Genomic DNA, 12,975 nt, shown 5'->3' with positions numbered 1-12,975 from the left:
CTCCTTCCCTCAGTTAGAGCGTTGAAGATGGGTCGTGGCTGGGTTTTCCAACATGACAATGACCCGAAGCACACACCCAGGATAACCAAGGAGTGGCTCCATAAGAAGCATATCAAGGTTCTGGAGTGGCCTAGCCAGTTTCCAGACTTAAACCCTATAGAAAATCTTTGGAGGGAGCTCAAACTCAGTTTCTCAGCGACAGCCCAGAAACCTGGTTGATCTGGAGAAGATCTGTGTGGAAGAATAGGCCAAAATCCCTGCTGCAGTTTGTGCAAACCTGGTGAAAAACTACAGGAAAGGTTTGACCTCTGTAATTGCAAACAACGGCTACTGTACCAAATATTAACATTGATTTTCACAGGGGTTCAATTACTTATTTGCAGCAATAACACACAAATAAATTATTAAAAAAATCATGCATTGTGATTGCCGGATTTATTTTTGAGTATGTCTCTTACAGTGGACATGCACCTAAGATGAAAATTTCAGACCCCTCCATGATTTCTAAGGGTTTCTATCTATCTATCTATCTATCTATCTATCTATCTATCTATCTATCTATCTATCTATCTATCTATCTATCTATCTATCTATCTATCTATCTATCTATCTATCTATCTATCTATCTATCTATCTATCTACAGGTCCTTCTCAAAATATTAGCATATTGTGATAAAGTTAATTATTTTCCATAATGTCATGATGCAAATTTAACATTCATATATTTTGGATTCATTGTACACTAACTGAAATATTTCAGGTCTTTTATTGTCTTAATACGGATGATTTTGGCATACAGCTCATGAAAACCCAAAATTCCTATCTCACAAAATTAGCATATATCATCCGACCAATAAAAGAAAAGTGTTTTTAATACAAAAAACGTCAACCTTCAAATAATCATGTACAGTTATGCACTCAATACTTGGTCGGGAATCCTTTGGCAGAAATGACTGATTCAATGCGGCGTGGCATGGAGGCAATCAGCCTGTGGCACTGCTGAGGTCTTATGGAGGCCCAGGATGCTTCGATAGCGGCCTTTAGCTCATCCAGAGTGTTGGGTCTTGAGTCTCTCAACGTTCTCTTCACAATATCCCACAGATTCTCTATGGGGTTCAGGTCAGGAGAGTTGGCAGGCCAATTGAGCACAGTGATACCATGGTCAGTAAACCATTTACCAGTGGTTTTGGCACTGTGAGCAGGTGCCAGGTCGTGCTGAAAAATGAAATCTTCATCTCCATAAAGCTTTTCAGCAGATGGAAGCATGAAGTGCTCCAAAATCTCCTGATAGCTAGCTGCATTGACCCTGCCCTTGATAAAACACAGTGGACCAACACCAGCAGCTGACACGGCAGCCCAGACTATCACTGACTGTGGGTACTTGACACTGGACTTCTGGCATTTTGGCATTTCCTTCTCCCCAGTCTTCCTCCAGACTCTGGCACCTTGATTTCCGAATGACATGCAGAATTTGCTTTCATCTGAAAAAAGTACTTTGGACCACTGAGCAACAGTCCAGTGCTGCTTCTCTGTAGCCCAGGTCAGGCGCTTCTGCCGCTGTTTCTGGTTCAAAAGTGGCTTGACCTGGGGAATGCGGCACCTGTAGCCCATTTCCTGCACACTCCTGCACACAATGGCTCTGGATGTTTCTACTCCAGACTCAGTCCACTGCTTCCGCAGGTCCCCCAAGGTCTGGAATCGGCCCTTCTCCACAATCTTCCTCAGGGTCCGGTCACCTCTTCTTGTTGTGCAGCGTTTTCTGCCACACTTTTTCCTTCCCACAGACTTCCCACTGAGGTGCCTTGATACAGCACTCTGGGAACAGCCTATTCGTTCAGAAATTTCTTTCTGTGTCTTACCCTCTTGCTTGAGGGTGTCAATAGTGGCCTTCTGGACAGCAGTCAGGTCGGCAGTCTTACCCATGATTGGGATTTTGAGTGATGAACCAGGCTGGGAGATTTAAAGGCCTCAGGAATCTTTTGCAGGTGTTTAGAGTTAACTCGTTGATTCAGATGATTAGGTTCATAGCTCGTTTAGAGACCCTTTTAATGATATGCTAATTTTGTGAGATAGGAATTTTGGGTTTTCATGAGCTGTATGCCAAAATCATCCGTATTAAGACAATAAAAGACCTGAAATATATAAGTTAGTGTGCAATGAATCTAAAATATATGAATGTTAAATTTTCATCATGACATTATGGAAAATAATGAACTTTATCACAATATGCTAATATTTTGAGAAGGACCTGTATCTATCTATCTATCTATCTATCTATCTATCTATCTATCTATCTATCTATCTATCTATCTATCTATCTATCTATCTATCTATCTATCTATCTATCTATCTATCTATCTATCTATCTATCTATCTATCTATCTATCTATCTATCTATCTATCTATCTATCTATCTATCTATCTATCTATCTATCTATCTATCTATCTATCTATCTATCTATCTATCTATATCATAGTCAATTTCTTGTAGATGGAAAAATCAAACCTGATGCATCTGTTATTGGAATGTTGCAAAAACATGAGCAACGTTGAGTATGTGCGCAACAGTCAAAGTCATTGTTCGCAAAGAACTCCAAACAAACCATATAAAGTTGTTTGGCCATATTAACCGTTAACATATTTGGTGCAAACATCTAATGATTAAAACTTGGGGAGGCTCAAAACAGATTGTTTTTACCAGTATTAAATTACCAGGAAAGCCCAATATTAAAGAGACTATCTTTGGTGTAAAGGCTCAAAGAGAACGTCTACATCACTTTAAAAGAAAAGCATACATTCAAAAAAGAAAGGAGACAAACGCAACTCCTGTGACTGATTCCAAAAGCGAAATCCAGTATGAATCAAAGCAAAATTGAAAGCAATGATGGGACAGAAAACCTTTTACATATCAATGCAAAGAGCACACAAAACGTCAATACTTCCCATAATAACTTATTCTGCAGGTAAAGTTACAAAAACAACAAACTCTTCGGTCAGGGGGTGGGGGTTACTTTCAATCTCAACCAGCCAATCAGATGTAAACTGAGAGTTTGAGGCTGTTTTTGGATGAACCTGGTTGCAATACAAGAAATTTGGTTGCTCTTTTTTTCTTCAAACATCAATTGCTCAAAATCACTATTAGCTGAATTACTCTAGGTTCCTAGTTCCAGTGGCCATACAGGTACAAGCTCGGGTTTTCCTGAGTGCTGAAATCGTATTGTGCAACACAAATCAGAAATAGAGGAATAGAAATCTTTTTTTTTTTTTTTTGGAATCCAAAACATGTAAGATGATACCAGCCTAAGTGGTTTTGCTTTCAAACTCTTTTGAAGAATGAGTCTAGCTGCAAACACACATGGAGGTAGGAGATTAGAGAGGAAAATAATACTGGAACATCATGTTACATGTGTGTATATTCCCATGGTCCTTATGTGTGCGGTAGAGATTTGTAAGAACATGTAGTTGGGAGGGTTCATTTGTGCAATTACCCTGTAGAATCTCCGCAGTAAATGAAGACTTTCTTCTCTGGCCCCCTGCAAACACAAACATGGTAATATGCCACATCAATCAACTTTCACAAGCAGGGTAAAAACAGACAAAACACCCTTATAAACACTAATAATACTTTTCCAAACAATAAAAAAGTAGACACAAAACATATCCTTATTTCGATGTGACTAATTTTAGAGGATTGTGACTGCCAACAGTGGTATCAATGCTCTGTCAGAAAGCAATAAAACGCTTTCATTCCCTGGTGTGTTAGGGTTTCCCTGCTAGTTGAAGTGAATGCAGCATGTGCTACAGAAGCAGAGATTCACCATTCAGAGAAAAGGCAATTGAAGCTTTGATGGGAAAGGCTGGTGTGTATTTCCGATGTAGTTCCTGAGAAACACTAGCTTACGAGTGCCAGCAATGGTAAATGACCTTTACTTGTCTAGCACTTTATCAAGTCAAAGGAACCCAAAGCGCTTAACACTCCACTAAATCATCCACCCATTCATACACACATTCACACACTAACAGTGACAGACTACATTGTACTTCCTTAACTTTAGTAGACTCCATTTCTAATTTAGTAGACTGTTTAAAAAAAGCAAACTGGGAATCTAATTCTGTCTATTTGTAATGATTTATTAATTCGTTATAAATCATCATCTGTTCTTTGATGGCAAAGACCTCTGTCTTATATTAAACACCTGAGAGTTGGTTGCAGAGAATTGGCTTCCTGGAAGAAATCCAGAAAGATGGGCGGAGGAGCTGAAAACGTCTGTTTGACAATCAGATAGGAAAAACCTGATGCGATTATGAGTGATCTCAGATACGTTTATCACAATTTATCACAGTGGCTGCAAGAGGCATCACACTCATCGCACTACCAGAAACAGAGCATGCTAAGAGACCTAATCAATAATGCTTTCTAAAATAACCAACAAAGGACTCAATTTTACTTGAATTAATTTTGAATTAATAAATTTGTTGTGTAATAATTCTTGGAATTTGGCTTCGACTTGACAAACAGAGCAGGAAGGGGGTAGAAACCACAGACTGTAGATAGAGGGAAACATTGTGAAAATTGAACTGTTAGCTAAAATGGCCAAAGGGAAGTCTGTTTACATTCTTAGGACATCTTCAGTATGAGTCAGAAGTAAGTAAGTACTTCACCAGAAACCATATCGATTTGATTCTAGCGAAGTAACATGAGGAATGCATGGACTCGGAAAGCTCTGCTTTTGTTAAACCCAATTCTGTGTCAGGAGAGATAAAGAAATATGACATTCGCTTCATGAATACATCAGTCAAGGACCATAATGTGCATGAACAGAATGAGCTTTACCTCGAGGCAGGCTAGATGGACGTCTTTGATTAAACAGTGGCTTCCAGACAAAACAGACTGCTTCAGCAGAAGGCAACTCAGCTCAAGAGTAGCAAGGCGCACCTTACCATCTAGGAAGCAAATGTGAGAATGGTGTGCATCACACAAACTGCCCAATTAAAGGACAACATACATGACTAGTTAAATCATCTCTAATCCAGAGTGAACGGATTGGATGCGCTCGTTCATGTGATGTACTGGTGGTTTCTAGGTGACAAGTTGCGAATACGGGTTTTGTAACCTTCTTGAAAAATATTCAGATTTTTGGTGACTCCTTCCCCTGTTTGTCTGGCCTGGTAATCAACATTTAAAACCATATGCATATGTATCACCTGGCAGAGCTGCCTGGTTCATAATTCGGATCAGTCTTTCCACAAGCACCACGCTGTAAGAACCTCTCTCCTGGTCGGGAACCGGCAACTGCAGACGCTCCAGAAGATCACGGTTTACACCTATAACAAAATTAGAAAGGTTTAAAACAGAAGCACAGCAAAGCAGCTTGCAATCAGTCCAGGCTTGCGCCATAATGCAGGATACGCTGATTTACCTAATATAGATTTTCATTAATTGTCCTTGAGATTCTTAATGGATGTTGAAAAGGTCTGTCATCATTAGGATGCTATTTTAAATGTTCTTTGTGCAAAATGAAACTGTAAAACTGTAAAGAAGATTTGAACAATAATAAAAAAAATCTGGTGTCTTATTTCAGTATAGTTTTAGGATTCAGATTTATTTATTGCGAATGAGATAATGATAGCTTCACAACCTTAAAAGGTAAGAATATTACAGTTCAAAATAAATATTTAAAGATCCAGCAAATGATAATTTCCTAGGAACCTAGAATTACAGAGAAATGTAGGGAGTTTATTGCATAACTAAATGTTGTGTTAAGCTCTAAATCAGACTATAATCATTAGGGGATGATTCATGTAGCCAGAAACAGGAAATGAGCTGATAAAAGCTTCAAAAGGTAATAAACTATGACTCATTAAGACGTATGTCAGTCTGCCCCAGGGCAGCTGTGGCTACAGTGTAGCTTACAACTGTCAGTGTGTGACTCAGTGTATGAATGGGCACATGACTGATTGTAGTGTAAAGCGCTTTGGGGTCCTCGGGCTTGATGAAGTGCTAAACAATCACAGGTCATTTGCCATTTCTCATTGTTGAGTTACTGAAAACCAACAGGGCAAGGAACTGACAAAGCAAGCGGTCAACACCTATGAAAGTACAAATGCTGTGGACTAAACAAAACAACACAGCATTCCAAGCTTGCAACTGGCACTGCCTATATCACTTAAAAGATCTATTACATGGAACGCCTATAAGCTCCAAATCCATATAAACATTTGCATTCATAGGAAAAACACAGTACATCATCTTTTAAGTGTAGCGTTTTGCATGTTTCAGGATATGAAATCATCTGGCAATTCTTCAAAACAAACTATACATTTTCGGTTTTTTGCCAATTGCCTTGTCATGTAATGCCCGAGTGATTAGGAGATGGAGTAGAGTCTAAGATGGAGCTTTTGTTTTTGCTTCCACACTGCACTGAGTTTGCTAGAACCTCCACTCCAAGGAATACTGTCACCTGTCTTACAGGTTTCTCACTTGTTACATAACCTTTAAGACATCGTGGACTGATGAGCAGCAGCAACAACTGCTTCATCGAGGATGTGTTAACACACACCTGCTTACTCCATGGCCACACAAAATGCCAAAAAAAACTGTTTTCGCAGAGGAGAGCACACATGCTGATGATCAGTGATGTTTCCTCTCAAATTAAATGGAAGCAGGAACAGACTCCTTAGTTTTTTTCCACTCAGCTTTGTCAGATAAACAATGACGCTGTGGAATCTGTTGCATTATGCCCCGATATGTAAAACCATAGAGCTGAATTAAATGGGAGCGGGGTGTTGTTTCATCATATGACTACAGGTGGGTTAGAGTTGATCTGGAACTGGCTTGACTGTGTGAAGTTAACACTGATGGCTGAAAATGAGCAAACCTTTGCTGTGTGAGATGGCATAAAGCAGACAGAGCACAAACAGGGCGTGATAGTCATCATTTGTGCAGTCAAGGGCGCTGTACACCATGTCCAGGAATGGTCTGCAGAGACAGACGACATCAAGATGTCAGCTCGCAGACAGTCTACTCTCATCATTTGCTGTGACTGTGTGTTACTGTACCTGCACCTTTGTGTGTGTGTTCGAGTTGCAGCAGCAGTCTTCTCCTCATCAGTGATGTTCTGCTCAGTCAGTTGTGAAGCTTTGCACTTCTCCATCACCACCATCTCAATCTCTACACACACACACACACACACACACACACACACATGCTGTTTGTTCAGTGCACTCCACAAACATTCAGATCCCACACCCTTAGCATAGGTCACAGAAATAAAGATTTGCTGTAAAAGTATTCAAACATTCATATTTTTTCCTGTTACAATTGATGACTTCAGGGAATTTTGTGAAGGACCAAAACAAACTAGTGCATAGCTGTCAAGTATAAGGAAAGTGACAAGTTTTTATTTAACAAACAAATCTGAATTTGTGTTTAAGTCCCTTTCATGTTGATAGCACTAAAATAAACCCAGTGAAACTAATTGCCTCGAGAAGCCCACTAATAAGTAAATGGTTTCTGTGTGTACTTTTTCATCTAATGATAAATCCAGTTGGGAAGGCCTTAGCATTTTCTTTATGAACGTTTCTGAACAAACTCCACCATGAAGACAAACGAACACAGTCGACACGTCAGGGAGACCATTGCGAGAAGTTTATGGCACAGTAGGTTAGCAAACAAAATCCAAACTTTGAACATCTCGCAGATCCATCATCCACAAAAGGGATAAGACAGCTGCATGTGGTGACTTTCTTCTTCAGAAAGTTGCTGTTAGTTTACAAAAAAACATGCTAGATTTGGTGCTAGGCGCATTTTTGAATTAAAGTTGAGTACGGGTTTGAGGCGCTAAATCTAGTGGCAAAAATGCTAATTTTGCAACACTGCAAACGGTAAATAAACTGACAGCTCTGGTTGGGGTGGCCAATCAGATTCCAGGGGTAACCGGTGCCACCCCAAGCCACCCCTGTGGCCACACCTCTGCAGATGAGGCCAAAACTGAACTTTTTAAAAAATTGTTATACTATTTATAAAATGCTACATGTAACTGAAAACTGACACTGCACATCACCTTGAACACAACCCCCACAGTGGAACACATCATGCTGTGTGGGTGCTTTTTCTCAGCAGGGACAGTTGGTAGGAATAGCAGCAAAAGGTGAATCTTTAGAGTATTAACTTATGGGAAGGTTAATATAAATGCTCACCATTATCAAGCTTTTCTTATTTTGTTTTAAAAAACATTTTGCTTCCATTTCACCATTAAACACTACTTTGTTGTATTGGGATTTTTGATGACAGACCAGCACAACGTGTGGTGTGCGGTTGTAAAAAACATTAAATTTACTGGGTGAGAATACTGCAAGGTGCTATACTTGAACAAAAGATAAATATGAATTCGGCTTGATGCATCTCCTCTCTGAATAGAACACATAGTACTGTTTTAATACAGACCAATGAAATGTGTTTAACCAGCAGAGAAATGTAGCACAGGATGGGTAAAACTTACTTTGGTATTAAAATAGGATGAACAGCTTAGATAAATCACATGCTATTTAAATTTCTAATTTTACTGCATGGTTTACCAGCGTGCTAAGTAGTGTGGGCGTTGTTTTTTCCTAGTCATTAAGTACTATTTTGATACTACTTCTTGCTAATCTGCCCACCACATTTCTTTTACAAAATTTCACAGTCAAAAACGAATTTTCCTTTGGGTCTTAAGTGATAAATTCCTGCAAAATCTCCAGTGAAAGGGGACCATTTGATCAAAACTAAAAAGAATCATTTCAGATGATTGAAATGGTCACAAGGCAAAAGCTGCACAAGAACACACAAACAATAAGAGAAGCAGTGGGAGACAGAGAGGTGAGGAGCACATGATGGATGGTGCATCATCGCAGGAATGGACAGTTTTGCTTTAATGGACATTGTGTTTAATGGGGCTATATATGGATAAATAAAAAGTAATCCAAACAGTGGAAAGTCTGAAGCAGTTGCCCTAATCCTCAAATTGTGAAATTAGTTTTTTCAAAACTGTTTCTGATAAAGAGGTTAAACCACACTTTTACTAAAGACATTGAAATGTCTTTTTTATTGTTTATCACCCAGAAGAAAATCAATCAGAGAATATGAACAATTAATAAGGATGACAAAAATGAAGCCATATTGTTCTTTTATCTCGCCCCTTTTCTGTTTGGAGGGTTCGTGGGAAACAACAAGTCTGATTGATGGGAGAAAATACACACAAACACATTCCTGTACTGCTGTGTCCAATGAGACACAAACTCACCTTCTGCCATCTCCCCACTCGCTCTGCCTCCCTTAGAGCTCCCACTTCCTCCTCCTCCTAATCCCTCTGTACCTTTTCCCTTCTCCCTCTCTCCTCCTCCTCTGCTGCAGTCGTCATCCCAGCCCTCCTCTAGTTCACCTCCACCGCTGCCACCGCCTCCTCCTGTTCTTTCGTCATCATCCTCCCCCAGATTTTTGTAATTTGGTCTTTTCTGAGTTCTCTTGCGGCCTCGATGGCGAGACATTTCTAGGGACCGCTCCAAAGACTCTGTGGGTTTGGCGAAGCGACGCAGACCACCTGCACTTGTATGCTGGGGAAAAAAGCAGTAGAGGGACAAATGGAAAAAGATGAGAAAACAGGGAACCCAAAAAACACCTGGAAGTAGGCACATTTACACAAACATTTAAAACAATAATGTATAGCATAATCCTGCTTTAATGGATAGCAAAAAATATTCTGACTGTTGCTCAAATAATATTGACTTAGTTATTTTGTCTGCAAGAGAATATATCAGTTACTCAGACACTTCCTCCAGAATGTCAATAAAAAAGACATTTCTGTGATTTTGGGACTCCAACTTTAAAAAACCTTCATGCCGATAACCAGCCCATATTTTCCTAGAAGCAAGAATGAAGAAATAATTGTTTTTCTTGGAAATGAATTGTTAGAAAAGTAGGAATCCAGTTTCTTTTTATGTACTTTCCAAGGAAGAGAAAGACAGTTTGTGCTGGACACAGAATGCAGATGCTGATCAAGATTATTCTCTGAATGAAACCCACCAAACCCTTTTTTTTACTAAGAAGAGTTTAACTCTCGCTCTTCTAGAGAGCAGCATTATCAATCTATATATGGGTAAATGTGCAAGCAAGATGCACTCAGGCACAGGATGAGAGAAAATGACCCACAGACACATAACTACCCAGAGGCACCGATGCATTGGATTTTTGGCATGTTTATTGCTGCTGTACAGAAAAGGCGCAACTAAAAGGAGGAGATTCTTTAGACATGCGGTTGCAGGGCTTAAAGCTTCAAACCTGACAAGAAACAGCTGTTAAATGATAAGAAGCTGAGCAGTGATGTTGACTCTGATTTACAGTAAAGACTCAAAACCTGTGAACGCTCTTATACAGCTTTAAAATCTAACGATAAACTGCTCATAGACAGCTACATATTAAAATAATCTTAATGACTGATGTGGCACGATGGTCCAATTGGCTGAAGTGTCATTACAGAAACTCAAAATGTTTGTCTGGCCCCCACGTGTTTGTATGAATGCCTGACTTTGTTGGGGCATGCTGCTAATGAGATGACGGACGATGTCCTGAGGTATGTCCGCTCAGATCCTGACCAGGGCATCACTGAGATCCAGGACAATCTGAGGTGCCATCTGGTGGCATCAATGGACCTAAACAAAACGTCCCAGAGATGTGCTATTGGATTTAGGTCAGGGGAGTGTGGAGGCCATGCAACATGAGGCCTTGCATTATTGTGCAGGAGGAGGAACCCAGGAAGCACTGTACCAATGAAGGGTTTAATAATGGATCTAAGAATTACATCCTGATACCTAATCAATTCAATTCATTTCTAAGATACTTTATTGATCCCCGAGGGGAAATTAGAATTCCAGTACAATGACGATCATGCTTAATAATGTTGCAGGCAGCGTAAAATTCACTGCAGCTTCTCCAGACCCGTTCACGTCTGTCACATGAGCTCAGAGTGAACCTGCTCTCATCTGTGAAAAGAAAAAAAAAAAAAAAGTGCCGAACCTGCCAATTTTTGTGTTCTCTGTCAAGTACCAGTCAAGCTCCACGGTAAAGCAACTAGGCACAGGGCCAACTAGAGGGCTCTGGCCGTACTCGTCCTATTTCTCCTTGCAAAAAGGAGTAGATAACGTTCCTGCTGAAGGTGTTAGGGACCTCAGATGGTCCTGTCCAGCTCTCCTAGAGTGACTGCCTGTCTCCTGAAATCTCCTTCACTGCCTGTGCTACCTCTGTAGGATCCAGGTATCACCTCATGCTACCAGTAATTACACTGACCCTGGACAAATGCAAAACTACTGAAAAGCATTTAAAAAATGAGGGAAAATGTCTGTGGCCTCCAGCTGCAAAAACATTCCTATTTTTTGGGTCATCTCATTGTTACCCCTTTATTCAGTGCACCGGTTAATTTCATTAACCATTAACCAGATTAATATCGCTTCATACTAAATGTTGCTTGCACAGACCTCCAAGAAGCCGCTCAGATGTCAGCAATTCTGACAATCCTTTTTTTGTGTCAAGCATTCTGATTTGCTGGACTGAGACAGGATTCTGGTTAAATTGAGGTCAATCAAACGTTTGACCATGATGCACAGAGGCAAGCCGACACTGAAACACAACACCCCAGATAAAGTGAGCGCCGCTAGCCGTGAGAGCAAGTTCAAGAGGTTAACGCATTCAGACTAAACTGAAAGAAGTGCAAACATCATCAACTGCTGAAAACCCAACATCAGCTGAAAATAAAGCTTTGCAGAATTTTTCAGATGTTCATGCACTTTTAGTTGATCAATTTAGTATTTTCAGAACCTACAGATGTAATTTCATGCTATTAGTGTTCATGTTATACTTATTTCCACCTAAAATATGATTGCAAAATTATAGCAACAGTAATACATCATTTTATAATTCTGAAGGCTGCAGGTTCTCAAAGATTTGGTTACTTTTGATGTTTTTACCTTACAGCAAACTTGACTGAAAATACAAAGAGTGGAAAACTCGTACTCAAAATGGCCCTTTTTAATCAAACAAGCAAAAACAAACAAACAAAAAAAAAAAACACCTTTATGATAGTAGGACATACAGATACACAGACAGTGGTCTGTGTATCTGTATGTATAACTTATAGGTTGCACTAACAACAACTCTATATGGTGTGGAAGTGGTTTGCAAGGAAAGAAAAAAATAGGTATTGTCAGTAAGGATGTCAGAAGAAGCACAAAAGCTTTTTACTACTAAAACTTAATATTTGCTGCTAAATTAATCAGAATCAGCTTTATTGCCAAGTTCATACATACAAGCTAGGAATTTGACTCCAGCACACTTTGGTCTCTGGGTTTTGTTTTTTGCATTAAAGAATATACATATATACAATATACACACACATATATATATACATATATATATATATATATATATATATATATACATATATACAGGTCCTTCTCAAAAAATTAGCATATTGTGATAAAGTTCATTATTTTCCATAATGTAATGATGAAAATTTAACATTCATATATTTTAGATTCATTGCACACTAACTGAAATATTTCAGGTCTTTTATTGTCTTAATACAGATGATTTTGGCATACAGCTCATGAAAACCCAAAATTCCTATCTCACAAAATTAGCATATCATTAAAAGGGTCTCTAAACGAGCTATGAACCTAATCATCTGAATCAACGAGTTAACTCTAAACACCTGCAAAAGATTCCTGAGGCCTTTAAAACTCCCAGCCTGGTTCATCACTCAAAACCCCAATCATGGGTAAGACTGCCGACCTGAATGCTGTCCAGAAGGCCACTATTGACACCCTCAAGCAAGAGGGTAAGACACAGAAAGAAATTTCTGAACGAATAGGCTGTTCCCAGAGTGCTGTATCAAGGCACCTCAGTGGGAAGTCTGTGGGAAGGAAAAAGTGTGACAGAAAACGCTG

At 39.4% G+C, this 12,975-nt stretch overlaps 1 protein-coding gene across 6 annotated transcripts in view; it reads right to left on the bottom strand.

The window, feature by feature from the left end:
- Positions 1-12,975, bottom strand: part of LOC124862631 (protein CLEC16A-like) — a 55,991-nt gene that overhangs the window by 24,337 nt on the left and 18,679 nt on the right. For 3 of the 6 annotated variants that reach the window (XM_047356672.1, XM_047356675.1, XM_047356673.1), the window contains 6 exons: positions 9,282-9,591; positions 7,060-7,171; positions 6,879-6,979; positions 5,206-5,325; positions 4,835-4,944; positions 3,489-3,533 (listed from right to left, as the gene is read on the bottom strand). In XM_047356672.1, coding sequence (XP_047212628.1) covers positions 3,489-3,533; positions 4,835-4,944; positions 5,206-5,325; positions 6,879-6,979; positions 7,060-7,171; positions 9,282-9,591 — 798 coding nt within the window. The remainder of the gene's footprint in view (positions 1-3,488; positions 3,534-4,834; positions 4,945-5,205; positions 5,326-6,878; positions 6,980-7,059; positions 7,172-9,281; positions 9,592-12,975) is intronic. The other 3 variants (XM_047356674.1, XM_047356676.1, XM_047356677.1) reach the window with 3 other exon arrangements.

Source organism: Girardinichthys multiradiatus, chromosome X (assembly GCF_021462225.1).
Source record: "Girardinichthys multiradiatus isolate DD_20200921_A chromosome X, DD_fGirMul_XY1, whole genome shotgun sequence".
In the NCBI taxonomy this organism is placed as follows: Eukaryota; Metazoa; Chordata; class Actinopteri; order Cyprinodontiformes; family Goodeidae; genus Girardinichthys; species Girardinichthys multiradiatus.
Note: the sequence above shows the minus strand (reverse complement) of the source record. Positions and strands in the feature narration are given on the sequence as shown.